This window comes from Toxotes jaculatrix, chromosome 14 (genome assembly GCF_017976425.1).
Source record: "Toxotes jaculatrix isolate fToxJac2 chromosome 14, fToxJac2.pri, whole genome shotgun sequence".
Lineage (NCBI taxonomy): Eukaryota > Metazoa > Chordata > Actinopteri > Toxotidae > Toxotes > Toxotes jaculatrix.
In genome coordinates this window covers 11,629,132-11,656,163 of record NC_054407.1, presented here as the reverse complement: position 1 = coordinate 11,656,163, position 27,032 = coordinate 11,629,132, and the positions used below count along the sequence as shown (strand labels likewise).

The following is a 27,032-nucleotide window of genomic DNA, read 5'->3' as shown; positions in this document are numbered from 1 at the left end:
TGTGAGAGGTGCAAGGTACAAACACGGGTCACGTTTGGAGGTATATGTGAGGACAAGCTCACCTTTGGGTAGACTAATGACTAATAACCAAGTACCTTTGACAAAGCTTGAAGCTTCTGTTGTGTCAGAATCACACAACATTGAGCAATTGTCTTACACCTCCTGTGCTCCCTGTGCAAGACCACTAGGGTGCGCTAAATACCAACGAAGGGTGACGCCGGTTCAGGGAGGTTGTCATTGAAAACACCTTCTAAAACACATGACATCATTTGAGTTTTCATTTACACGTGGTAATTAAACTTTTGATATTAGTCTATAGCGTGTTTGACACCGTGTTAAGTATGTATTTGCTTCTGATTTTTTTGGATAGAGCTGCTTGAGGCAATTCAAGCTTTGGTCATGACTGAGAGGCCTCAACTGGAAATTTAGTCTCCTTGAACTGAACTGGCAGCAGCATTAGCTAATAGTTTAATGATATTTGACGCAGTCAAAGAGCTCAATTAGTTTGATGCTTGAGGATCTCTGACAGGATGACTAGTGAAAGTATGAGCGCAGTAGTTTGCAAATAAGTCACGTCCACCCCTCCCTCTGTTCCCCTCTCCTTTCTTTCTCTCTCCCTCTCTCTTCTTCTCTACATCTCCCCTCTATCTCTGATTGGTTTTCTCCAAAGATAATTGGAGGCAAATTGTGATATGCTTAATGTCATGGACAGGAATGAGGTTTCACCTGCGTCTGCTGCCACCATGAAAAAGAAGGCGGCGGGCGGCAGTGGACGCAGCCACATCAGCGCACCCAAGGCTGTCGCGTCCAAATGCACAAGAAGCAACAGCAGCCACAACTGTCTGGACTCCGGTTCTTCTGGCGCACCGAGCGGTAAGCAGCCCGGTGTGGCCAGCAACGTCGTGATGGACGAGACGGAGGACGGAGAAGAGGAGTCCAAGTTTCAGCATCCGCGGTTGCGCCGAGCCGGGGGGAGCGGCAGTGGCGGAGGTGGAGGAGGAGGAGGAGGAGGCAGTATCAGGATGAAGAACTTTACGCCAGGAGGGGGAGCCGCGTCCTCGGCTTCCAGGAGAAACTCCAACAAGGAGCCCTGCCTTACGCACACAGAGGACGCTCCAGCCGCCGCACGGCCCACTGCTGCCTCCAGAGCTACCGAGACCCAGACACCCTGTCCGGGCGATGCTGCCCAGCGCGGCCAGACCAGCAGAGCATCTGGGGCGGAGGCGTCGGAATCAGCGGTCGCGGTAGAGGTTTTCAACGCGACAGCGGGTGATGTTTGCAACAGCGTCTCTCCCATTTCCAGCATGAAATGCAACAAAAACGGAGAATGCAGGAGGGACTCGGGTACCGGGAGCCTGCGCTCAATCATCTCCAAACAGGAGAAGCAGACAGGAGGGTCGGGGAGGGCCGAGGACGGAGGGAGCGCCAAGCGAGGAGCCTGTAACTCGACTACCGCCAGCATGGACGGCTCGATCACACCAGGCGGGTCCCTAACCGGGGGGCACGGAGGAGAGAGCGCAAATCCCGGCGCTACCCCCGTGTCCAGCGGTGTCCCCGAGAAAAAGGACTCCAAGGTGTCCTTCTCTAACGCACCAAGCCGGAAAGCCTCGTCCTCGCTGCACGGCCCGACTCAGACCCAGCAGCCCAGGAACTCTGTCACTTTCCAGAAGCCGGAGGATGGACCGCCAATTGTGCCCGCCGAGGATGCGGAACCTCGGGGTAGCCAAGCCAGCTTCATGCAGCGGCAGTTTAGTAGTATGCTGCAGCCTGGAGTTAACAAATTCTCCTTACGCATGTATGGTAGTCAAAAAGCAGTGGAGAGAGAGCAAGAGAGGGTAAAATCAGCTGGAAATTGGATTATCCACCCATACAGCGATTTCAGGTAAGAGGGTCATGAGGGGCCCGTATGGGTCCCCCATTGTCATCTGCAACTTACTTTATAGTGAGTAGGCAAACCATTGTGACTCCATGGGAACACATGCATGGTTATTGTTCAGGGCTACTGGCTGCTGGTTTTTCATTCCATCCCTTATGACTGAACCTGTGGGGATTTGAATCAATGCATTGCAGCTCTCTGCCATTAATCCCCCAAACAACCTGTTGTCAGGCAAATAGACTTTAGCAAAGCGTGTCCTTTCAAGGTTGTAAACAAACCCTATTCCGGTCTGTGTGTAGAGTAGCATCTCTGGAATGCTCAACAAGCCACGGCCTGCTAACACATCTCGACTTTTCCTTGCAGTGCGCTCACATTTAACAGAGGACAGAGCTCCGACGCTAATTCGCGTTCATTAATAATGCCACGATTTTCAAAGATCGTACAGTTCGTTGTAGTTTAAGCTGAGCTCTGCGACAAGAGCCGTGCGGACAGGATGTAGGCTATGCGTGTGTGTGTGTGTGTGTGTGTGTGTGTGTGTGTGTGTGTGTGTGTGTGTGTGTGTGTGTGTGTGTGTGTATGCGATGCACTCAGTAATGGAATGTCACCTTGAGCCAAGTGTGCGAAAACCTCAAGCATGCTCACTGGAGACATATTCGCCTGTTCGGCTCCCCGTATCCTGCATTTTAATGACGGATGCGCTCTCTTTATCACGCCTCAGCACCGATCACCCAGCCGGACATCCAGCAGCTATTTTCTCATACACATATTTAGGGAAACCCACGAGCCCAAGGAGGCTCCTCGTGACCTGGGCCAGGTAAAATGAGCCTGTAGGGCTTGTTTTTATTCGACATGTATCACTCGCTGAATTGCATTTGGGTCAAGGAACCAGTAGCCGAGGGGTTTTGTTTCCTGACGGCCGCATGTTCTGGTTTCAGCACCAGAAGGAGCGGACAGCTCCCCTCTAATTTGGAGTCGGCTCGCGCGTTTGAGAGCGCTGCCTTCAGCGCCCCCCCCCCCCCCCCCCCCCCCAAACCACACACACACACACGTACACAGCGCCATTCATGTTTGGGCCATTTGTATCACATAACGCCGAGTCAGGAGACCACGAAAGGCTAAACTTGAGACATGTCTTCAACAGCAGAGATGTAATTTGATAACAGGTCACTTTGAAGACCTTTCCTCATCACTCAGACTCCCACACTCTGCCCTCCTGCGATTCTTATGCTAATGTGGACACACAGTTAAAGTTGTTTCAGACACTATAATCGGGGCGGTTATTGTTGTTGCCGTGGAGTGGAGGAGTCAGAGCTTGTTGCATAAGTCGCAGTGTAATGACTCAGCGCTGCACCTGTCCTGCAGAGATGCCTCTGACGGGGCTCAAACCTCACTACCTTTACTCTGCCTGTCCCAGTCACCAAACTGCCTCATCACTGCTGGCAGAGAGCAGTAAAACAGTTCCCTTCTTGGCTTCCATGTGCACTGCAAGGTCAATAATTTTGCAATAATTTGCATTCACATTTAGAGCTCTAAATTAACCCTAATGTTTGGCCCTCTTTAACAGCTAAAGAACAAACTCAACATTGATTTATAGGCTCGATGCTCAATAACTTTCCCTAATTCTGTGAAAATTACTTATAAATCTAATGTAGTCCTCAGAAAAATCTGAAAATTGCTGACGGTTGGGAATCTGAGAGTACCTGGCTGGAAAACATGGTTAAATACAATGGATATGCTCTACATCTGTGGTTGGTGCTGACAGTACTTTTCATGCAGCGATACCCCTCCCAAATCCCAGATAAGTCTGTTTGGATTTTTCCCTGTTTCTTTTGGAATTTGACAACAGTTTGTTCAGATAAAGGACAACATATTGTCACATTTTACTTTTTGGCAGACAAAATCGACATATTGCTCATGCACAGCCCATTTATCATACAAAACATGGAATATTTCAAAGTTTTATGGTCATTTCAGTTTTTTATTTGATTTTTTTTTAACCTTTATCAAATGCCCAAACAAACAAAGGGAAGAGTTTCCACTTCAGTGCTTTTCTACATATTCGGTTTTGAAAAGGCCAGAAGAAAGGGAAAAAAGTGACAGAAAAAAATGAATTTATTTTTTAAAAATTATTTTTTCCCATACCTTTTCAACTGTGGAAGCGTAAATAACGAGGAAGGAAAGCTAGTGTCAACAAAACACAAATAGGGTTTAGAAAGGAGGATGCAACTGGCCTCCGTCTTTTCACCCATCATTTAAACCTTGAAAATGCAGCCTGAAGAGCAAATTTAGTTCAGTCAGTTATTATACAAGAAAAACTGCTTATACATTTTTTCTTTTACTCCAAGGTGAACTCACATCAGCAGTGACAATCATTAGATTCATTTTGTTGCACAGTGGAATATAAAGTGCACAGAGAAAGTGCTTATAAACAATGTTTATATTTAATGTCAGTCTTGGAAAAAAGTAAGTTCAGCACAACATCTTTCTCTCATTACTCTCTGCATGATCAGACAGGCAAAGTGTAGCTCCTGCACTTCGGTTACACTTTTCTGTCTTGAGCTTGGAAGTCTCTTGTGCCTATCGGCTTTCCACAGCAACTCCCTTTTCTTATCTGACTCTATTTTTGTCTTTTTTTCCCTTCCCCCTCCCTCCTCCCTTTTTTTCCTCTCCTGTATTCCACACACACATCCATGTAAACACACCATCATGTCCACACCACAACAACACACAGGTTCTACTGGGATTTCACAATGCTGCTGTTTATGGTGGGAAATCTGATCATCATCCCCGTGGGCATCACCTTCTTCAAGGACGAGACCACCACGCCCTGGATCATCTTCAACGTGGTCTCTGACACCTTCTTCCTCATGGACCTGGTGCTCAACTTTCGCACGGGAATCATCATTGAGGACAACTCCGACATCATTTTGGACCCTAAAACCATTAAGAAGAAGTACCTAAAGACTTGGTTCATTGTGGACTTTATCTCCTCCATCCCAGTGGATTACATATTCCTCATAGTGGAGAAGGGAATCGACTCAGAGGTGTACAAGACTGCTCGGGCCTTGAGGATCGTCCGCTTCACCAAGATCCTAAGTCTTCTGAGGCTTTTGAGGCTCTCCAGATTAATACGCTACATTCACCAATGGGAAGAGGTAAGAGCATGCATGTAATGACTGTCCCTGGGTAAATATTATTTAACTCTAATCACACAGCTCTTAGCCACAGAGGAGGAAACACCCAAACTAGCCGGTGATAAAAGGTCACTGATTTGTCCCTCAATATGCTGATGTTGGCTCAAGACCAAAACAGCAATCTGCCTCGCTGTCTGCTCTGAGCTGCCTCCTCCTCCTCCTCCTCCTCCTCTGCCTGGAGGCTCAGTATTCATGTTCTCACCTGCCACCTGGTGAGAAATGTATAATGTCAGCAGGCTTTTTCAGCATTAACAAACTTTGCATTCTAATTACTGTTATTGTCACACAACCCCCACCCACAAACCGCTGTCTCCCTGTCTGACCTGGCAGTTCCACAGGCAGCACCAGGCGGTCTAATAAGGAGCCTATTACCAGGGCAAACACGGTTAATCAATTAAGGCGCCAGAGGAAGAGCAGGTGTGGCGGAGGGTGATGATAATATGACGCGGTAGGGGGCTGTTGACTGAGATTACATATGTCACCAATTGTTCAGGTGAGCGGGCTCCTCTCCAGAGGACTGACTTGCAGACTTTGGATGTGAAGATCGGTGCTGTTGCCAGGTAGAGTCCCCAGGCTGTCTTATACAGTCTATGGGCTGAACTCAGAGACCCTTCCTGGTCGCTCAGCTTTTATTTACTCTGTGAGGGATGTGCTTTGTCGAGGCCCTGCTCTAGCCTCTCCTCGGACTCCTTCCTCAAATGAAGGAGAGCGGCCTGGGAGACAGAAGGTCCAGAGATGTCATGAGATCACTCGACTTTTCGTTTATGCCAGTATTGGCGGCATGGCGTTGGCATTTTGCAGTGGTGAGCAGCGCAGTGGGGCTCTGCTGCTCACTTGACCTTTGGATAATTGGATTTCTGAAGATATGATGTGATACGCACACATACACACACAGTGGTGCATGATGGGAAGTGATACTTGCCATGCATGGAGAATGAGAGTGGAGATGCTGTGGAGAGTGAGACACTGACACAGGCAATGTCCAGTTTCAAATGCCTGTCTCTTTAATGTTATTAGCCATCATATTATTTTGAAAATCCAAGAATCTGAACACAGAACTACGTTTAGTTTCTGTAACTGTCTTGGAGCTGTCCACGGTGCTGGACATATCCATTATTAATCAACACAGCTGTGTCCAGTGGAGTTTTTCTTGTCCATCCTCGGTGAAAAACAGTTTGACAAATTTTTCTATTTTGTCAGTCACTGATTGATAAAAACCGACACTGAAAACCCCATAAAGGTTAAAGCGACATTTAGAAAGATCAGCACATGTGATTCATGTCCAGTCTCATTCTTCATCTCTCCCATCACTGAGTATCACTTCTCCTTTGGCTGCACTGAGCAAGAAATGACCCACTTCTCATCCCTTCATAGCAGGCTTCATCAGACAATGCTGACTGTTCTTACTATGAAAAGTATTGTCACCTCTTCACATTTACACCTTATGGATATGATTATTATATTCAAACAGCCGTCAAACTGTTAAGCAGCAACAGGGAGTGGTTTGTTGAAGTCAGTTAGGTGATAGATGATTGGCCTAAGAGACTGTACGGTGACTCAGAATGATTGATGGGTGAGGTAACATAGACTATCAGTTGTTAAGGATCATGATGGTCCCTGTCCATCATCCTGCGTGTTTGAATGTGCGTATTTGTACAAGCTGGCATGTCTGTCTGTGTTGTTAGTGTAACTCTGTGCCCGCAGGCTTGCGTGAGTGTTTTGTGTGTGACTGGACTCTGTGTGCGTGTTTGAGCCCCTGATTGATGTCGTGTGTCTCTGTGTAACAAATGTCTTGCCTGCTCCTGCTGTGTTTGATGTGGGACTGATGGGAGCCTGTCTCCCCCACTCATTAATCAAGCTTGGTGTAATCCAAAGCAGACTATGGAGCTGAGTGGGTTGCCAGTCCTGCCGCTGAAATGTGAATTAAAGAACTTAAGTACTTGACAAAGGTCAAATTACAGTCTACATAACTATGAAGTTGTCTGTCTTTTTTCTGAGTTTTTCTGAGTTTAACACCCCCCCGCCCCCCTTGTCTTACTGTCTTGCTCCAGATCTTCCATATGACCTATGACCTGGCTAGTGCGGTGATGCGGATCTTTAACCTGATTGGTATGATGCTGCTGCTGTGTCACTGGGACGGCTGCCTACAGTTCCTGGTTCCCATGCTGCAGGACTTCCCTTCAGACTGCTGGGTGTCCCTCAACAAGATGGAGGTATGTGTCAGAAAAACATGTCTGTGCATACAAAATTGCACATACTACCCCCAGACCTGGATTTATATCTTTTCTTCCGAATTGATTGGGAAAGAGCTGATCGAGGTCACAGAGTATTGATTCAAGTGTCTGACCGTCATCAGAAAATATTGGCTGAAAGTCAGTCAATATGTTGTGGCCATGATAAACTCTTTTTTGTCTTTTACTGAAACAGAAATCCTAGTGCTCTTGTATCAACAGAGGAGAAAGCCTCAAATCTGTGTATGAACCACTGCATCTTAGTTTAGTGTGTCAGTATGCGACATTTCCATCCCTATAGCCATGCTGCTTGCAAGGCTAAAAATGAAGGGTGCTCTAGGTTAGCAGTGATAGTTATGTAGACTGTAATTTGGATCAATAGCGTCCACTTTGAAAACAGAGAACTGCACTATCAAAAAAAAAACATTATTAGCCTAAGTGATGTCTCTTGCAATTATGCTATTACTGATTCAGGAGGGAAAAGTCAAAAGTGCTCATATCACCGTTTTCTGCAGTAGTGTTCAGTCAGGCTGTCAGACACAGAAAACAACCTTAGGACACCAATGAAGAAGCTGTGAAAAAAAAGCAGGGAGATTTAAGCGCACCTCTAGATCCCTCCATGTCTCCTCTTCATCATGGTGGGGTGATGACAGGAAAGATAAAAGGGGAAAACAGAGGGATTGGAGGTGGGGTAGTATATGGCCAGGCAGCTGGGCTCTTTGTTGCCATGTCTCTCTCAGAGAGATAAAAGCTGGTTGTTTATAGGTCTGTCTGTCAGCCCAGCCTTTTACTGAGCAAGGGGAGACCACGCTAACCCAGACAGGAGGCACAGGTCCAAATGGGGCTTTAAACAGATTGGGTCCCAGCTCCCCGACTTTGTCAGCGCCGGCCATGACTGCTTGTAAATTTCAGATTTGAAGTATTTCCTGGATGACAGCAGTTTTTTTTTTTTTTTTTTATTGCTGTACAACAGTAATTCCAGTTAAAACAAGCTAACACAATGATGAGAGTAAATCGCCTCTCTTTCATGTTGGTGAAAGGGAAGGGATTCCTCTTTGTTTAATGTGCCAGATGGGAACATACTGCAGTTTTATTGGCACTGTTTTGTAGAGCTTGACAACATTGACAAAATCATATATTACAATATTGACCCAGGATCACACTATCAGTTATGTGACTATATTTTGGGTCTGATGAATGACGCTTTCATACAGTATTGAATCCAAGCAATGGCTACTAATAATCTGATCTCACAAAAAGAAAAGAAAAAGGAAAAATAGCTACTGATAGTTACTATGGTGGCAGAACAGGTGGAGACATTTGCTGTTTATTCCACCATTAAAACAATCATTTAAGTTCAGAAAGTAATTTCACATCACTGCAGTATAACCTCTAGTATCATAAAAAGATAACACGCAAGCTACATATACCTAAATGTTGCAACCAGAATGCAGACATTTAGAGACTTTAATCAGAGCAGGTGAGTCCACTGTCCCTGAGGCTGACTCTCAACCACATCCAAATCAAGTCTTTGATGTTATGAACTAGTGAAGACTCCATCATGCTTTGCCTTTAACTGCATCATTCAACTGTTTGCCCTCCACTGAAATACACACTTACTCACAACTCCCAGGGTAACCAGGTAAAGCAGATTCTGAATCCTTGTGTCTTTCTGAATCCTTGTGTGGTTTTGGGAATTGGTGGTGAGCATTTTTTTACACAATGTTTTGCCATTTTGTACATTAAGCGATTAATCAAGAACATGACTGGCAAACCGATCAATAATGCAAATTATTGTTTGCTGCAGCCCTATATGTAATTTAAATACACTGACATGGATCTATACTCTCACTATATACCTTCTTTTATTCCATGTATGTATAATGTAAAAATTATATAAACACTGCTGACCTTCCCTACGAAGGACTACAAAAGCATAACAACCTCAACCTGAAGAAAACTTTAAAAATGTTACACAAAAACTGACACACAAGAGGACAATCTTGCGGCCTGTATGGTGCAGAGTCTGAAGTCCAGGATGATGAAGTTTAGGGCTGACAGGCCACTGACTCCTCCATTGCTCTCCCCCTCTATATAATCAAAGACAGTCAGTCTCCAGAGAGCCGTCACTCTCAAACTAAAGGCCCAGCCTGGCATGGTACAGGCTGCCTACAGCCACCTGAGACCGCCCCCCTATTGAGTGGCTGACAACTTGTAACATTAGCCATTGTGTTGCAGCCAGGCCATCCATCAAGCCTCGCACCCTACAGTGGCTCTGGTGGTGTGGGGCCCACAGGCAGGACCCATGGAGGGCGTTGAGAACATTTTGTAACTCTGGATGACATCCACCAACCAGTAATTGGATTCAGTCGAACTTGTAATACCTCAGGGAACATAGGTTGTTTTTGCATTACACCCCAGCTCCTATCCATTAATTTCACTAAGTTTATATTTAGCATTAGCTTTACACAGCTTTGTCAGCCACACAGTTAATTTCCATGGCAGAGTGCGGTGTGGTGGCAGAGGAGTACAGAGGCAACTGGGTAATAATAGTGACAGCAGCGCCAACTGACAGACACAGGGTGTATGGTTTCGACTCTGTAATTACAACTGTGTGTGTACCCATCCCTTACTGTATCCACATCACAGAGATGTCTCTTTCCTATTATCTCCCACTGCTATCAGCAGGAGGGGGCTTTGCAGTACAGTGGTCTGCTCACTTGGAGAAGATAAGCCAGTAATCACTATGTATGGTGTTAAATCACTTTATTTACTCACCACACGTAGTATTACGGGTCTGCAGCTGGACGTCGCAGATTTGATTTGAATTACTCATTAGACCTGAAACAGCATATAAACAGGAAAAGTGAAAGCTGCTGTCCAACCTCTGTAAATGGACAAGAAATTAGGTGGTGTTTGTTTCCCGGGTGGGGAGAGAAAAGAGATGTGATTATCTCAGTCCCACAGGAACTCAGGTGTTTTGGTTCTGAAGCATCTCATTGTGCTGAGTGCACGCGATTCTACATTATCCTACTCAAGCAAGAAGCACTTTTTCTGCACTTAAACATCACTCAAGCAGCAACGACATTACTTGTGTTGAGAACCATTCAAACATAGTGCAAGTGTTTTGAAGACCCAGCAGCAGTTACTTTGATTCATATGGGCACAATGAAAAGTACCAATATGGCATCATGACTGTGACCAACAAATACACTTTACTATCAGTCCACTCTCCAGTTTGGTCATGGTTTCTTTACTCGTGATCACTTTGTGTTTGGAACAAAGTTTTCTTATAGATCACCTCATGAGGACAAGAAAGTTCAAAGAACAGAGTCAGTGCAGCACCTGACTGGAGACTAACAGAGACAGAGATTAACCTGTAAATTAACTATCATTGGACAGAGGATGCCTTGGTTTCCACACTGAATAAAAACACATTTCACTGTCCACACCACAGATCATAAAGACACCACACACACAGTGAGGCAGATGATCTGAAGGAAGAAAGGGACAGAGAGGAAGCAGGAGACAGAGGTGACTCCACAATAAACTCAGATAAGCCATTGTAATTTAAACTGGTGGGCCAGACTGGAGGCCTTGTTACTCGTGCGTCAATTATCTTTTAATATTTGTCCAGCTTATCGCCTATCAGATGCACAAAATGATTGGTCATTCAGTGTGTTGCAGCTCCATTTTCCATTATCTATTCTTTATTCTTCCACAACTGCACCTATCAGTCCAATACAGAGCCTCAGTCCTTCAGCTCTTGGTGCAGGGAGGTGTGAGCAGAGGAGAGTGGGAACAGGGCAAAAGTTCATTTTTTGTGCAGGTCTTTGTGTGCTGTGCTCGTGATGTGGCTCTGGGGATGGCGGGGGTTGGTTGGTCAGTCCTCCGCTTTTCAATCCAGACTGAAATATCTCAACAGTTATTGAATAGATTACCATTAAATCTTGTCCAAAAATTCATGGTCCCCTGAGGATGGCTCCTCTGATTTTTTTTTTTGTCATCAAGCCCCACCAGCAGCAGGTTGACATCTGTGTGGTTAAGATTGAAAAGCTTCAACAACTATTTGAGGAATTACCATGCAATTTGGAGCAGATGTTCCCTTCTAAATTAGTGACATTCTCATCAGCCTCAGCTGTACTGTTTGTCTTGTGCTAATTAGCAAATGTTAGCATGCTAACATGCTAAAATAAGGTGGTAGCGTCAGTAAACACAGATGAAAACACTGATTATTTTACACGTATTTTATGCCTAACATGATCAGGAAAAATAAAGACTGTATTTCTTATATCTAACTCATCCAGCACTATGATATCATAAAATCTCACATGATGATGTTTCTCCTTTGACCACACTCACACAAGTAAACTTTATAACACTGCAGCACACAGCTGGTAACACATCCATACTCACAGCTCACACCTTTCTGATATGTTGCTTTATTTTAACACCACCCTCTTTTGTGCGAGACGTTTTCCTATCTAGCAGTTTGGTTTTCTTTACAGTGAGCCTCACAGAGAAGCTAGCATGGCAATAGACTGCACAGCAAGGTTGCCACAGCGGATACAAAGAGGCATTTTGAGACGCAAGATAAATTTAAAGCCCTTGCATTATCAGGCAACTTCAAACAGACTATCTGCTGCTAATGGAGACGTTGATTACCAACAAAGCAACGGATAGTTCCCAAACTGAAATCTCTGTGGAGGGCTGTAGAGACTTGTGAGGATATGGAGCCTCTCTCTCTCTCTCTCTCTCTCTCTCTCTCTCTCTCTCCCCCTCTCGCCTGTGCTATTTCAGAATCAAAGTGCTCATCGTTCATCTATTATTCAATCTGTTTCACTCCACTGTTTCTCTTTCTGTTTTCACATACACCATTTAGCCTCAGCCCACTTGGTGGAGCTATATTTATTTTTGGAGTCTACATTTTCCCCTGGTCGTGACGGAGAAGGCCTTCCATCACTGTGTGGCCCTTTAATGTTGTTCCTTACAGATGATAACAGTCATTGGTGCAGAGACACATGTTGTACCTATAACTCTTCCCTTTTACATCCAACTAATGATTATTTTCATTATCGATTAAACTGTTATATTCTTGACTATAAAACATCAGAAAAAAGTGCAAAATGCCTGTCACTGTTTCCCACAGCCCAAGGTAATGTTTACATTTGTTTATTTTGTCTGACCAACAACTTAAAACTGCAAAGTATCTAAATTACAATCATATAACAAAGAGAAGAGCATCACATGGTCACATGTGAGAAGCAGAACCCAGAGACTGTTTTTGCTTGATAGATGACTTAACAAAGAACTGATTAGCAAAATTTTTCATCTTCTAAATCTAAAACTAGAGGAATTATCAAAAATGCTTTCCTGCAATGCTGGAAATCAAGATTTTCTTAGCTCATGAAAGGTGATTTTGGAGATACATGGTTCTCACAGGACTGCAACGGACTGCTATTTATAATATAATAGCAAAAGCACTAATAGACTGCTAATGCCCTTCTATAGGTTAGAGAGGATATATTTGATTGCCTTTGCTTCCCAAGCACAGACTGTAACCTCTGTGTAGCCAGGTACAAATTTAGAGAGGAGGAGTGTGTGTGTGTGAGAGTGTGTGTGTGTCAGGGGGGCCATGAGAGAAAATGATGTTGTTTGTGCTCTTGAAACCAGGCTCTAAGAGGTTTCCATGCTGTTTTTAACTTGATTTTTCCATGCACACAAGAAAACAAACAAACAAAAAAAACAACAACAACAAAAACAAACCAAAGTTTTGGCTTTAACTAAAATTAATTGGCATTAGCAGTCTGTTCAGACTGAGGTCATCACAGTCACCACTGCTAATGGAAGAAAAGGGGAAACAAAGAACGCTTGGTGGACAAGAGTATCAGATCAGTCGAGCTTGATGCTCAGCCACCCACCTCTTTTGTGAGGAGGGGAGTTTTGGCTCAAAGCTACACTGAAATACTGAAACACTGAGTCATTATTTACAATTGAGAGAAAGTATACTGGGCATTGGTTCAACAACTTGATTAATGCCCCTTGATGTTTTTGTAAGTTATGATCTGAGGTTTGTTCCTTCGTGAATCTCCACACAGGCAGCCTGGTGACCGCTACCCGGCTGTCACCGCCTGTAGTAGATTCCTATTCACACAGCCCTGAAAGGGCATATTTAATGACCTCTCATTATCATTCCTCTTGGAGGAAATAATTTCCAAACCGTCTCTACTTTACTGATTAGGCCTCGAAGGATTCCCCTGATGTCGTTTCCACTTCCTCCCTCTTTCCTTCTAATGCAATGCTGTCCCTCGAGTTCTCATTTGTATAAGTGCTACTCTGTGACCTTGTTGTCCCCAAAGCTTTTCTTCTGGTTGCCTACTCTCTGCTACCACTCTCCCTCTGCCTTTTTATGTAACACTGATGTGTTTATCTCCCCTTTTTCTCTCTCTGCAGAATGATACCTGGTCGGAGCTGTACTCCTTTGCAGTATTCAAAGCAATGAGCCACATGCTGTGCATCGGTTATGGCCGACAGGCCCCGGAAAGTCTATCAGATATCTGGCTCACCATGCTGAGTATGATTGTAGGAGCTACTTGCTATGCTGTTTTTATTGGCCATGCAACAGCTCTTATCCAGTCCCTGGACTCCTCCAGACGGCAGTATCAGGAAAAGGTGAGGAGCTTCATTAAATCACCTCAGTCCCATGTTCTAAACACTTTTTTGTTTGCAGTTTTCTATTAAAACCAGTCAAAATCCAGCTTTGATGTGAAATACTCAAATTTATGCATTGTAGGTGTCTTATGCATGATTTTGTGCACATTTTCATAAAAAAAATCAACCTGATGTATTTGTGTTTTTTGGAAACTTTGACATCCCTACGAGAAGTTGAAATAAAGTTCTGTGGGGGTTTTAGAGACGCTGAGATTTGATCTGTTAGTTCAGTATTAGTGCTGATGCTAACCCTGTTAAATGGATCAAGGATCAGCCAGATGTGAGAAGCCACATTACACATTAAATATAGAGATTTCTATTCTCTTCCAGTTATTTGCAGGCAGTAGTTGATGGTAACTGGAAGCACTGACAAAAATTAACTTCAATTAGTTTTAGATTTAGGTCTTTTTTGAAAGATTGCATGGATAAAAACAATTTTATTACATGTAAACCAAGGACTGATGATGGGAAGAAGCTCAGGAAATGAGGACTGGCATTATATCTTATTAATGAAGAACTTGCACAAGTCTAAAAAGTTGTTGGTGTACAACATCTCCACTTTTAGTAAAGAACTAATATGGAGTGACAGTTTCATGTAGTGGGGTTGAAGAACTCTTCAATTTTTAAAATTCTCTTAGTAGATCAAAACAATGGTACAGCTCATAAACACATGCATATTTTCCTTTTCTCTCGTGTTATTAAATATTTGCTGCTGATTAAATGGAAATTGAATGTAGCCTCATCTATTCGTTTATCTATTATGACGGATTTCTGTGCAATGGATATGAATTTTAAAAAGTGTAAAACTGCATATATAACTATCTGTACTGTGGTGCAACAGCATCGGGTTGCACCGACACACTGTCTCTTTAGGTTATGACCTTACTTACACATAATCAGGTCCTGTATGCATGTGCTCATATGTAATGTCATTAGACAGTATTTTTATTTGACTGTCAGACATGTCTTAAAACAGGGATGTGGATCAGAGCTTTGCTGAGCAGCGCTGCAGCAGTGGACTGTGGTGGTAACAGCGCAGCCTCTCTGTTTCCAAGCAGAGTCTTGCTGGCTGGGGAGCAGGGGGAGTGTTGCTGGCTTTCAGCAGCCAATCAGAGGCTGCGGGTGTGTTCGGCCAGGTAGAGCCACGTCGCCAGGGGCTGGGTGTGTGTGTGTGTGTGGAGAGGGGCAGATGTGGGAGAAAGAAAGAGACATAGTGTGTGTGTGTGTGTGTGTTTGTGTGTGTGTGTGTGTGATATGATGTCCCCTTGGGCAGCAGTAGAATTGATGAGGCAGCAGACCTGTGTATCCTGCCAATGTCATCCTGAAGGTGACGTAAGCAAACATGGCTGCCTCTCCTCTCTCTCTCTCTCTCTTCCTGATCACTCACTCACTGGCTCTCACTCTACCTGCACTGTTTTATCTCTCATGCGTCTTTAACTATCCCTCTTTACATTATCTCATCCCCTCTTTTCTTGATTCTTCCCCTCCACCTCTCTAATACCTCCACCTGATTTTCTCCTCTATCGCCCTCTTGTCTTTATCTCCCTCTCTATCCCTTCCCCTCCTCATCTGAATTCCTCTCTCTTTCCTCTTCTCTTCCTGTCTCTCTATCCTCTCTGGTGGTGTTGTCCTTGAGAGGTGCAGTGCTACTGCTAACCGGCTGCTACAGGGAGCAAACAAGGGGGAGGGGAAAACCTGTGGGAGACGGAAGGGCCTTGTTGTCGACACTAGTCCTGGTGCACAGCGAGATATTTGAACACTGTCTCTTTCACATCGTTTAGAGTGTTTTTGTCTGGCTTGAGTCGTATGGAACTCCCCATAGGGTTTTTTTTTTCAGCCATGTGGATGGACGCTTGGGTATAAATCATGTCCTATAAATGGTTTAGAAGACAACGATTCAGCAAGTTGAGTGCTGACTAGTGCTCTCTCCTTTGCTGTGTGTCCTGGATGATGGGAGTTAAAAGGCTAGACAGAAATCTATTGTGTTTTATCTATTACAAATGTTTTTTTTTTTGTCCAAGAAAAAGACTCCTCAGCTGCTCTCCCCTCAGTTTTGAATCCAGTTGAATTTGAACACTGACCACTGACCACTGATACGTTTGTATAATCCTCAGCCTGTGTTTTTATTCAGTTTAAGGATAAATTAAGAGACATACTGTATATGCTTTCACATCAGAAATTTGTCCATAATACTATGTGTATGCTCTCATATTTAGACATTTTCTAATGTGTCTTCACCAGAGACCAAATCCTAGATTTTCTTTTCTGCTGAGGGCAGGAAAGTGCATTTCCCGTTTTCAGATTTTCTTTTTTTTTTCCTGCTGCGTTTTTTTTCTGCAGCTCTGTCAGGATTAGTATTTGAACTGAAGATGTGTATATATATATATATATATATATATATATATATATATAAAAATCACGCAGAACAGAACAGTGCCAGCCATGCCAGTGAGGCTGATGCTGATGCTGCTGGGTGAATTCGCTATGCCTCCAGAAAGGCCTGTGAGTGACATTTTTATCATTTGGAGAGTGTTAGCAAAACAAGTCTTCTGGCAGTTTGTTATAGCCCCTGCGAGGCTCCAGCTAGCATTGTGAGGAGGTTTCCATTTCAGCCCAGCTGTAATGTCAGACTCAGAATCCATGCAGGTTAAATTTAGGGAGAATCTGGCCGTGTGGTTTTGGTGCAGAGACCTAAGAGTTATTTATACGCAGTGCAAAGTGACACATAGCAGAGAGAGACAAAGAAGCAGCCTCACTTGTGCCATCTTTTGCCACTTTTAATGTACCAATGCAAATTTAGGAATGTATTTCTGGTGATCACGAAATTTGGCTGTGAGATCTGTATTCATGTTTGTTTGTTTATTCATGCAAACCTGCATGTCTGGCCGATACAAACACTCGCATCATTAAAGGCTCTTTACACCCATGGTCCACCCACACGGGTGTTTTCACTTTTGCCCTCATGCATCACTGGCAGGAAAGGAAAAACAGGAAAAGCTCCCTTTATTCCAAGCAGGGAGTTTTCACACCCACTGCTGCTTTTGTGGTGTTATGTATTTAGAGTGAATTCTTAACAAGTGAAATCAGATACAAAGTGTGTATAGCTCCTTTTTAAATGATCCATATCTATTGTATTAGTGTCAATATTGGACTTTATTTAGATGCAGTGATGGAGGCTTTGCAGCCATTTTGCCAGCAGTCTGTTGACACCTCTGTATTTAGAGATGTCTTGACTGTCAGAAATTCCCGAAATCCCTGGGGGGGCTGACATGAAAGTTTTTTCTGGCTCAGCAGCTCGTAATTATGGTCTAACAATATGATGTGAATGTGGCGTGTATAGTAATACTGTGCTTGACTGACATCTGTCTCAACCTCCTGTCAACTTTGAAGCATCAGTTCCGGTGGGAGAAGTTACACCTTTGGTTACCTCTGCCTAACTTTAACCTGAGCAGAAATCTAATGAGCCAGAACAAGTTAAAAAAAACTGTGTAGGTGTGCAAGGCCTTTAACAGTCACTTGCTAAGCAGAAGTAGGTGGTTAGTGAACTATGTAGTTTGAAAAAAACATGCGAACTGTGCAGCTCCCTGTAATCACTCAGCAGCTGCTTCAAAAAATGTGACACCACTTCCTTTTGCTTTGAAGTGTGAATAAAAATTTCTTGGGAAGACTTCAGATGGTTTTCAGAGACCCTTTTTTTTTCTTACCACATTTTGAGTTATCACAGCAGGAGAAGCACATATGTTACTAAAAACATTAAGCCTAAGCTATCGTTAATGTTTTTATTAACATGATTTTCTCACTGTCATGTATCAAAAAACATCTTCAGTGCAAAGGACCTATTTATTTGGCCCATTTCTTTTGGTACTTCCTCTGTTATTGACAGTATAAATTTGAGAAATATTCACATGATTTGCAAGTTGAGAAATTTCTCCCACTTCTTAAGCTAAATGAGCCATTGAAAAACCAGTTGGAATATCTGACAAATATATTGTCATGAAGCTGAAAACAGGGCTGCTTTTGTGAGATAATCAAAAGCTAACATTTTTGAGATATGTGTTTTTACAGGACAGTGGTGATATATTGAAAGACTTGTCTTTTTGAGAAAAACAACAGATTGCAATTTTGTGTTTTGGATTTTCGGTCTTCCCTTCAGATCACAGATTGTGCTTTAAAGACATGTAACAGACAGTAGATTAGTAATACACCTTCTACACCAATACACCTTTTGCATCCATAATCAGCTCTTACCAGCCTCACAGGGGGTTTTACACTGAATCAGCTCCTCTCTCTTGTAGTCGTAGAGACTAATCTCAGTCAGCGAGACAGAGAGCTGGCGGCAGTCTGAGCTCTTTGCCATGATGTAGCACTGCACAGGATGCAACGTTGGTTACTACCTTCTCCCCTGCCGCCTCCTCCTCCCCATCTTCGTGATGCTAACACCATCAACAACAGTGATCTGTCTCCCTTTAGCCTGACTGCTTGTCACTGATCGCTCCAATTATCCAGAGCTGGGCTGACTTTGCAAAGATGCAGGCCAAAGAGATTCCTATTCCCCAATGTCTACAACAAAAACAGCGTCTCTTTGGTTGTGCCAAGTGATGTTCACTGCTCTGGTAGAGAGTGTGTCTGATGTACAAACTCTTATCAACAAGTCCCCTTTGGTCGTCTCTCCCTTTGACTGAATTATAGGATTTTTTGTGTTTCCTTAGAAGCCTCAGTTCATTTAATGAGACTTTGTACTGTGTGAGACCCCACAGTGTGTTGTTCCTCGCTCTGTACACATCTTTGAATTGAAGACAGACAAGACGAGCTCTGACTTACCGCTATCTGATTTTCTTCTCTTTGGTGAATGTGCTTCATAATATAATGAGGCGATTTAGCTGGGAATGAAGTGAATGAATTATACATCCACATGGCCGTTTGGGATGAACCCAAATTAGAATTTCCAGTGGAGAGAAGTTGTGGGATGAATGAGCAGGAGAAGACGGTGAGGAAGGAAAAGAATGGAAAAAAAGAAAGCAAAAGAAAAGAAATGAAGGAAAGAAAGGAAAGGAGATGAGAAGAGAGGAGGGAGAGAGGAACGGAAAGGAAAGGTGAGGAACTGAAAGGAGAGGAAGGATAGGAAAGAAAAGAATGGGGAAAGAAAGAGAAGAGGAAGAGTGGAGAGGAAAAAGAAAGGACTGGAAAGAGAAAAGAAGTTAAAGGAAAGAAAAGTAAGAAAAGCAAAGAAAGGAAAGACTAGGGAAGGGTGGGAACGGGAAAAGGGTAGGAAAGGAAAGAAAGGAGAATAAGGATAAAAAAAAACTAAATGAAAAGAAAACAAGGGAACAAAAGGCAAGAATAAAGAAGAAGGGGGTGATAAAAAAGCTGATAGCAGTGTTCAGCAGTTCATGGGCTTAAAAGTGGAAAAATACAATCAGAGTTAAAAACAAAACTCTCCATATATTTTCCTCTGAATGGCAAATTACAAAATGCAAAGAGTTTCCAAAACAGCAGTTTGGACGACGAAATGTCAGCGCAGCGATTTGCTGCCGCATACACTGACATCAAAGTGACACAGAAAGTGGATGCTATTTTCACTCTCATTTGGATGTTTGTCAGTCCCCTCCGGGTGCTGCCAAACGTGTGCTCCCTCTCCTCTGTGACACCGGAGAGATTTCAGGTTGGCCCGCCGATGATCGATACGGCGCACTGTGACATGGCTCTTCAAAGTCAAGTCATTAAACGCCACCATTTAAGTTCAGTCGCGCAGGCTTTTGCTGCCTCACTCATTCACACTCAGCCGGGCCACGGACGGCTGGAATGAGTTTCACGTCCAACCGCAGCCGCTGCGCCTCTGCGAGGAGTGTGAGGTTTTCCCCTCCCTGCCACAATGCCCCGACACCTACAACGTTGCTCGCAATCAGCACCTCTATTCTATGAAAGGCACACCAGCTGCAGCGTTAGCTTTGACATGTCGGGTAAAGAGTTGTGACACGGGGTCATTTCTTCAGGCCAGTCTCCATCTGCAGATGTCAGGAAGCAGAGTTACTCATGCAGGTGAGACTGTGTGTTGCTTAATTCCGTCGCAGGAGGCTGTGAGGCTGCCCCCAGCCAGGAGGCTTCACCTTCGCCTACGTAGATGCTGAATTATTCAAATGTTACATGTTTGGTTTATTTATGTTTATGTTATGTGGCAGAAGGAAGCAGAGCACGCTTTGGGCTGAGTGACAATACTTCATATACAATACTTTTCCTGCCTACAGCGCAGAGCGACGAGGGGTCATTGGAGACCCGTTTCTTCTGTCTGCAGAAACAGTATGTGGTGCAGCATTAGTGGGATAACACTGAACCTACACACGGTGCAGGAGGTATTTGTTTTCATGGCTCTGTAATGTAGCACAATGGATTTAAAATGGAACATTATGAAGCTTTAAGCTTTTACCACCTACTTCTGCAAGTGAACGTTTACAGGCTGGTAGTATTATGAAAACTTACTTTCAGTCAAAGTCGTATTCAAAAACCAGGCGAGTTTATAGTTAGCTAAATGCTAACATCAGCATGCTAACATGCTCACGATGACAATGTTAGCATGCTAATGTTTTGCAAGTGTTTACTATGGTCATATAAGCTGTGAATGTTTGCATACTGAGACAGGGGATGTGAGTTGGGAGATCATGAAAGTTACACAATGCTCTTGAGTTTTATTTGCTGAAGACCAGACTGAACTTAAAAAGTGCCTGAAATAAGCAAACAGAGGATGGCTTGAGTTCAAACTTGGCAGAGCACCACCACGGAAGGTGCCAAGCGTCTGCTGATGTCTATGGGTCATGGAGTCCACGCAAAAGATTTACAACCAAACCTTGTTTAAGTTTGTGTAAATATATTTGAAGTACAGATACAACAATACAACAAAATGTTCTTCTGTCACAGTACTGTGGCTGCACTGTAAATACCATAAATAAATATGCTTTATTTCTATGATTTTCTTGCTAGTATAGCCCTAGTTATTTGAAGTTGTGCTCACAAGCTTTAGTTTGTTGTTTTAGGCGCAAAGACATGCTCAACATGAGTTACTGTACCGCTCCCATGAAGTCGGGGATAAGAAAAGTGAAGTTTTCATTACCCTGTGATGCCAGGATCTGAGACAAGGATCATCCTTGGGTACATATGCATGTGTTTATGCACAACTTAAAATCTTTGTGTACCAAATGTGTCTCTCTTCTGAAAACAAAGAGCCAGTCTGTTTGTTTCTGATAACAAACAGCTTCCAGTGTAGGAATTTGTCAGATGCTCTTGAGGATCCAGAGCTTGTAACAGTGTGTGAGCAGGTGGACCTCGTTGTTTTGATTGGGGCTTCTGAAAGGACACACAGCTGCTCACTACAATTACACTACACTATAGCAGTGAACCTGGGACCTTCCAGTTGTGTTGTAGTCTCTCTGCTCTGAAGCAAACCCACTGAAGCCTTTGTAAGGGGATGTCACTTGATGCAAGCTGACAGTTTTTGTGGAGTTCGGCCACCACGCAGTAGAGTTTTAGGAGGCGGCATGAACGGTGAGCTGAGCTGTCCAGAACACATTTTTTTTGTTATGGGTGCTGCGTTTAGCTGTGGTCCTATCAAGCTTTCCATTTGAGCTGGACTGAAGTGCACATAGTCTGACAGCAAAGTACAAGCCGAAATCTTTTTCCTCTCAACAGTTTACGGTCTGTTCTTTTTACTGCCACATCTATCATTCCCCTTCTCTGCAGCCTGGCCACGTAGTTTTTGGTTTCTCGCTGGTCACTTTGGATGGATTGCAATTACCATATCTCAACAACAGAAGCTGATTGTTTGCGTTGTTGCCATGTTGGACCGTTCACTTTCTATTGATCTGGCATTGATTAACTTCTAGGTAGCGCTGATCAAAGATTGAGTGTGTTCATTTCAGCTGACAGCTGAAGGGCACAGGCTAGTGCTGGTCTGTGTGGTTGTTTGTGTTGGGTTTTTTTTTTGACTCGCTGGAAGAAATACGATAGACATACTGTTGCATCATCCTCAAATGAGACAACATGTTACTTGTCTTTGATAAGTTGTAGCTCTATTAAAGGCTGTAGTTTGTGGTGCTGTTGAATTGTATTGTGTTAAAAAATATTAGAAAAACCTCAGAGACTAAAAACATAAAACAATAAATTTACAGCCTCCAAAGTGACCATAAAGTTGAACTGGCACACCTCTAAGACAGTTTCACTATAAACTGAACGTTATAACCTTCATGAGTGTTGGATCTATTGCAGGGCTGTTGTAGTGGACTGGCAACTGAGTCCAGGTATCAACGTAATTCAAAAAAACAATCAAGTCATTGCTGACCAAATATCATAACAAAGATTTTGTGACTTTTTACAGTGCCGGGAATGTATGACCTCTGTATACTTATATGTGAATTGTGATTCTTACTGTATTTATACAGTAGACAGAATTGTGTTCATGGATCTCTTGTGCTTTAAATCAGCTGCATCATAACCTTAGTATTTGGTGGTTAGTGCTGTTTCTGTTTACTTATTTGTTAGTTTTATTTAAAGGATAAAGCTGGCAATGATCTATATTTTTGTGTTTGTCAGTAAATTACATGAGAAGATCTAAAACAACAATGCATTAGAGCACCTGTCAGCTCTTTTTTTGTTGTTTTATTTCTTTACCCAGTCTGTAACTCTCAGCTTCAAGCCCATTCATTCTTCTTAGATGTAAAGAACATCCAAAAACTATTTTCAACTGTGGAGGGTTTTTGGTAAGTATTTAGTAACTATAGGATGGAGTTTGTGGGAATGACTTAAACTAATAAGTGGGCTACTGTGGGTTAATAAAAGCTGTGCTTGCAAAGGCTTTTAAAATCATTATATGCACTGCATTAACAGTACATTATCTATGTCCATTCCCACTCCCTCTTAGTACAAACAAGTGGAGCAGTATATGTCCTTCCACAAGCTGCCTGCCGACTTCCGACAGAAAATCCATGATTACTACGAGCACAGATACCAGGGCAAGATGTTTGACGAGGAGAGCATTCTGGGAGAACTCAGCGAGCCTCTCAGAGAGGTAAACACACGTTAAGACACACAGTCTCCTCAAGTATCTACTTGTACTGCTTGATTTTGAAAATACAAAAACACCCATAGTATTTGTATTTAAACTTTATACTTGTACTTTTATTCATGTATGCAGAAGAACACCTTGGTCTAGTACCTTGGTTGAACATTGGCATATTTCTCCGTTCTTGTACATACCACACTATGTGTCCTTTCCTAGGAAATTGTCAACTTCAACTGTCGTAAGTTGGTGGCGTCCATGCCGCTGTTTGCCAACGCAGAACCAAACTTTGTGACAGCCATGTTGACCAAGCTGCGTTTTGAGGTATTCCAGCCACATGATTACATTATAAGAGAGGGTACAATTGGAAAGAAAATGTACTTCATCCAGCACGGAGTCTGCAGTGTCATCACCAAGGGCACCCTCGCCATGAAACTCTCTGATGGCTCTTATTTTGGAGGTAGGCAATAGTTTGTGCCTTCCACTTATTTTTTCTGTTTTTTTTTTCGAACTTTCTTTTTTTTTTTTTTTTTTTTTTTTTTTTTTAAAGCTGTTGTACTTTCCTCGTTTCAGAGATCTGTTTATTGACGAGGGGTCGGCGAACAGCCAGCGTGCGAGCAGAGACTTACTGTCGACTCTACTCTCTGTCTGTTGACCACTTCAATGAGGTGCTGGAAGAATATCCGATGATGAGACGAGCCTTTGAGACTGTTGCCATTGACCGTCTAGACCGCATAGGTAAAAAAAAAAAAAAAAAAACCAAAACCAAACAAACTTTAGATTCACAGCAGAACTAAATTAGGGAGATTACACTGGAATGATGTTCCTCGATTGTATACACAGATAAGATTAGATTCTTTATTTTTCAGACATATGACTAGCAATCTGTATAGGATCATTGTAAGCAACTATAAGCCTCTGCATACTACTCTTTTTTAATTACTAAAAAACTGTACACAAAGCACTCTGAAATAAAGCCTGTGTTCAGAAAACAAATGATATTGTGCTCAGGAAATGTTTCCAGAATATTAATGTTGAAATAGGCAGTAAAATGAGCTGTGCTGTTCCCTCCGAATGACACAGGACACTGTAACAGTAGATGAGAGTACAGGGTGACACATCCATTTTCCTCAGGGCTTGTTCTGCTAGACAATGTACCTGGCCTGAAGGACATCACATGCTATATCTAACTCGTATTCTTCTCCCTTTCCAAATCCTCTTGTTTCCACATATTTATGCTTTGTTCTGCTTTTTGTCCTCACCGTCCTGTCCTTTCTCATTTCTGCTTGTAGCTCTTTAAAAATCAATACATTTATGTGTTTGTGCAGGTAAAAAGAACTCAATCCTCATGCACAAGGTTCAGCATGATCTCAACTCTGGCGTCTTCAACAACCGGGAGAATGAGATGATCCAGGAGATTGTCAAGTACGACCGTGAGATGGTGAAGCTGGTGGACCTGCAGCGGCCGCGGGCCATGTCCATGACCCCTTCCATTGGCGGTATCTTTGCTCCCCCTGGTCAGCCGCAGACAGGCTCTGCTATCGCTACCCTCCAGCAGGCTGTGGCAATGAGCTTCTGCCCTCAGATGGCAAGTCCATTGGTGGGTCCAGGGACTCTGCAATCTCCTCGTATGGTACGAAGGTTCCAGGTGATGCAGAACCTGTCCAGCCCAGTCTCCATGTCTCCTCTTCAGTCTCAGCCACCTCAGACGCTCGGAGGGGCGTTTGGATCTGCAATCTCCAGCCCTCCTGTCCAGAGCCCGCTCGCAGCTTCAGGACGGACTTTCCAGTACATGGCGAGCGCAGGACCCTCTGGGTCCCAGTTATCCCTAGTACAACACCATGCACCCAGCCCCACACAGACCCAGCAGAGGCCTGCCTCACACAAGAGCACCCACTCTCTTCATACAGGCAGCTTGAGCCAGGATACCCGGGCCCTGTCTGCTTCCCAGCCTTCACTCCCCCAGGAGGGAACACCACAAGCTGCCTCTGCAGCCCCCAGCCCTCCACCCTCCACCCGCACCTCCAACACCTCCATAGGCCCCCCTCAGCCCCCTCACTCGGTCCTACCCGGGTCCTCAGGGGTGGGGAGATCGGCAGGAGCTCAACAGAGGGTGGCCTTTGCCTCCACACCGCCTCCTGGTGGACCTGCTGGAATGGGGGCAGTAGCAGCAGCTGCTGGATCAGGACCTCCAGACTCTGGAGTTCCCAAGAAAGATTCAATTGTCAGCCTTCCAGAGCTAGACTCTGCCAGATCCCGGCTGTCTTCCAACTTGTGACCCTGGTAGAGTTCAGGAAAGAGGCCTTTTTTGTAGGAGAATCTGTTTGTTTTACGGTCAGTCCAGCTGATCTGTCAGCCTGCTAAATGACCAATCAGCTACTACCCGCGCCACCAGTCATTTGACCTGGATGCACTGTGTGCTGGTGTCAGCAGAAGGAAAAGAGCAACTCAAAGTCTCGAGACACTTTGGACAGGAGGAGTCTATACAATTAAATTAGTATAACTTAAGGTTGAACTGGTCTAGTCTACTGTGCCAGCACCTTTAGTCTTAGTATCACCCCTTACACTCTGCTTCCAAACACCTACTGTATATCGCTGTCTTTACTGTAAAGATATGAAGAAAAGTATGATTAATGTAACTATTGCATACTGTGTAGAATCCATGCAATGCAATCTAGCAGGAGCTGGACTTAAAAATGAAAATCAGGGACTTGAGGTCAAATGACAATGACATTTTAAGCGTTCAAAAAGTGTTTTGAGTGTAATTTTTCTGTATAAGCTGTCGTAGCAAAAGAACACATTGCTCTTCATATTGTTTAAAATAGTAGTGAAAATAGTGTTTTAGACCGCTGGTCGATCTTACATCGATGTGTAAATAGTTGATGAAAAAAGTACGGAAGGATATTATATTCATTGTATCTACCCAAACCAAAGTTGAGCTTGAACACAAAGTCTGGTTGTGTCTGTATCAACTAAAAAAGAAACATAGAAGAAAATGCCATTTATTTAACTGCCTTGATTCAACGTTAGAAGCCATATATTTGGTTTGTGTGTATGTATATATGTGGGTGTAAGTTTGTGTGCGTGAGTTTGTTGGTACGTTTTGGTTCTATTTTCAGAGAATGGACTCACATACTCTCTACACTGCTTTGTCAAGCGTGATTGGTTTGACATGCTGACAGTGGCAATGACCTGTTTTCATGAAACATCTGGGAGGTGGTCAGCTGTTTGGTCAGCGCACTGATTGTAACCCTGAAAGCAAAGGTGGTTAAATAATCTGAGCTTTATTGAAAGGAAACATTTGTGAACAACCCATACTGTATACTTGCTTGTTTTTGTCTAGGTTTATTGATTAACACATGCAATATAATTCTGCAATACTCTACCCCGCCTATATATAAATATATATGAATATAAATATCTATACATATGCTGTACAGGAAAGTGAACTTCTCTCTTTTTCCTTTTGTTTTCTTTTTAATGTGAAATCTTAAAGAATCCAGCAGCTATTGTGGCTTCACTTGAGGTATTGTAATCCAGTGACCATGTTGTTACCTTAACCAAAAATGTTTGAAGGAATGAGAGGACGTGCAGTGTCATTTTCGTTAAAACGGACGGGACAAACTGCTTAAAACAGAATTAGAGTCACAGGAGGAGTCCACACTTTGAGTTCAGCAGTCAGATCCTCAAAAACGTCACTTTAAAGCCCATTTTGAGATATCCAATTGTAAGATGAATGGGGGATTTGGGGGTCGGCAATATGGGGCAAGAATGCCTCACTCGTAAAAAGTCGTTGCCCCGTATTGAAGTCTCTGTGTGCCCCACATCACCCAAAAAAGCCCCCATGAATGTCTCAACATTTAGATCCACAAAAATCCTATAGTTCAAATTTTGGGATTGGGTTGAGGCTTTCGTTTTAGTTATTCTCAACTAAATATTCTGATCCTGTTGAACCTAAAAGCCTTCTCTTGCTG

General features: G+C 43.4%; 1 protein-coding gene across 1 annotated transcript; it reads left to right on the top strand.

The window, feature by feature from the left end:
* Positions 1–692: 692 nt before the first annotated feature.
* Positions 693–25,336, top strand: LOC121193177 (potassium/sodium hyperpolarization-activated cyclic nucleotide-gated channel 2-like). Its single transcript, XM_041055369.1, has 8 exons — positions 693–1,882; positions 4,608–5,031; positions 7,122–7,283; positions 13,755–13,973; positions 22,921–23,067; positions 23,278–23,518; positions 23,632–23,796; positions 24,387–25,336. The coding sequence occupies exons 1-8, from the start codon at positions 693–695 to the stop codon at positions 25,334–25,336; spliced, it is 3,498 nt and encodes a 1,165-aa protein (XP_040911303.1).
* The last annotated feature ends 1,696 nt before the right edge of the window (positions 25,337–27,032 follow it).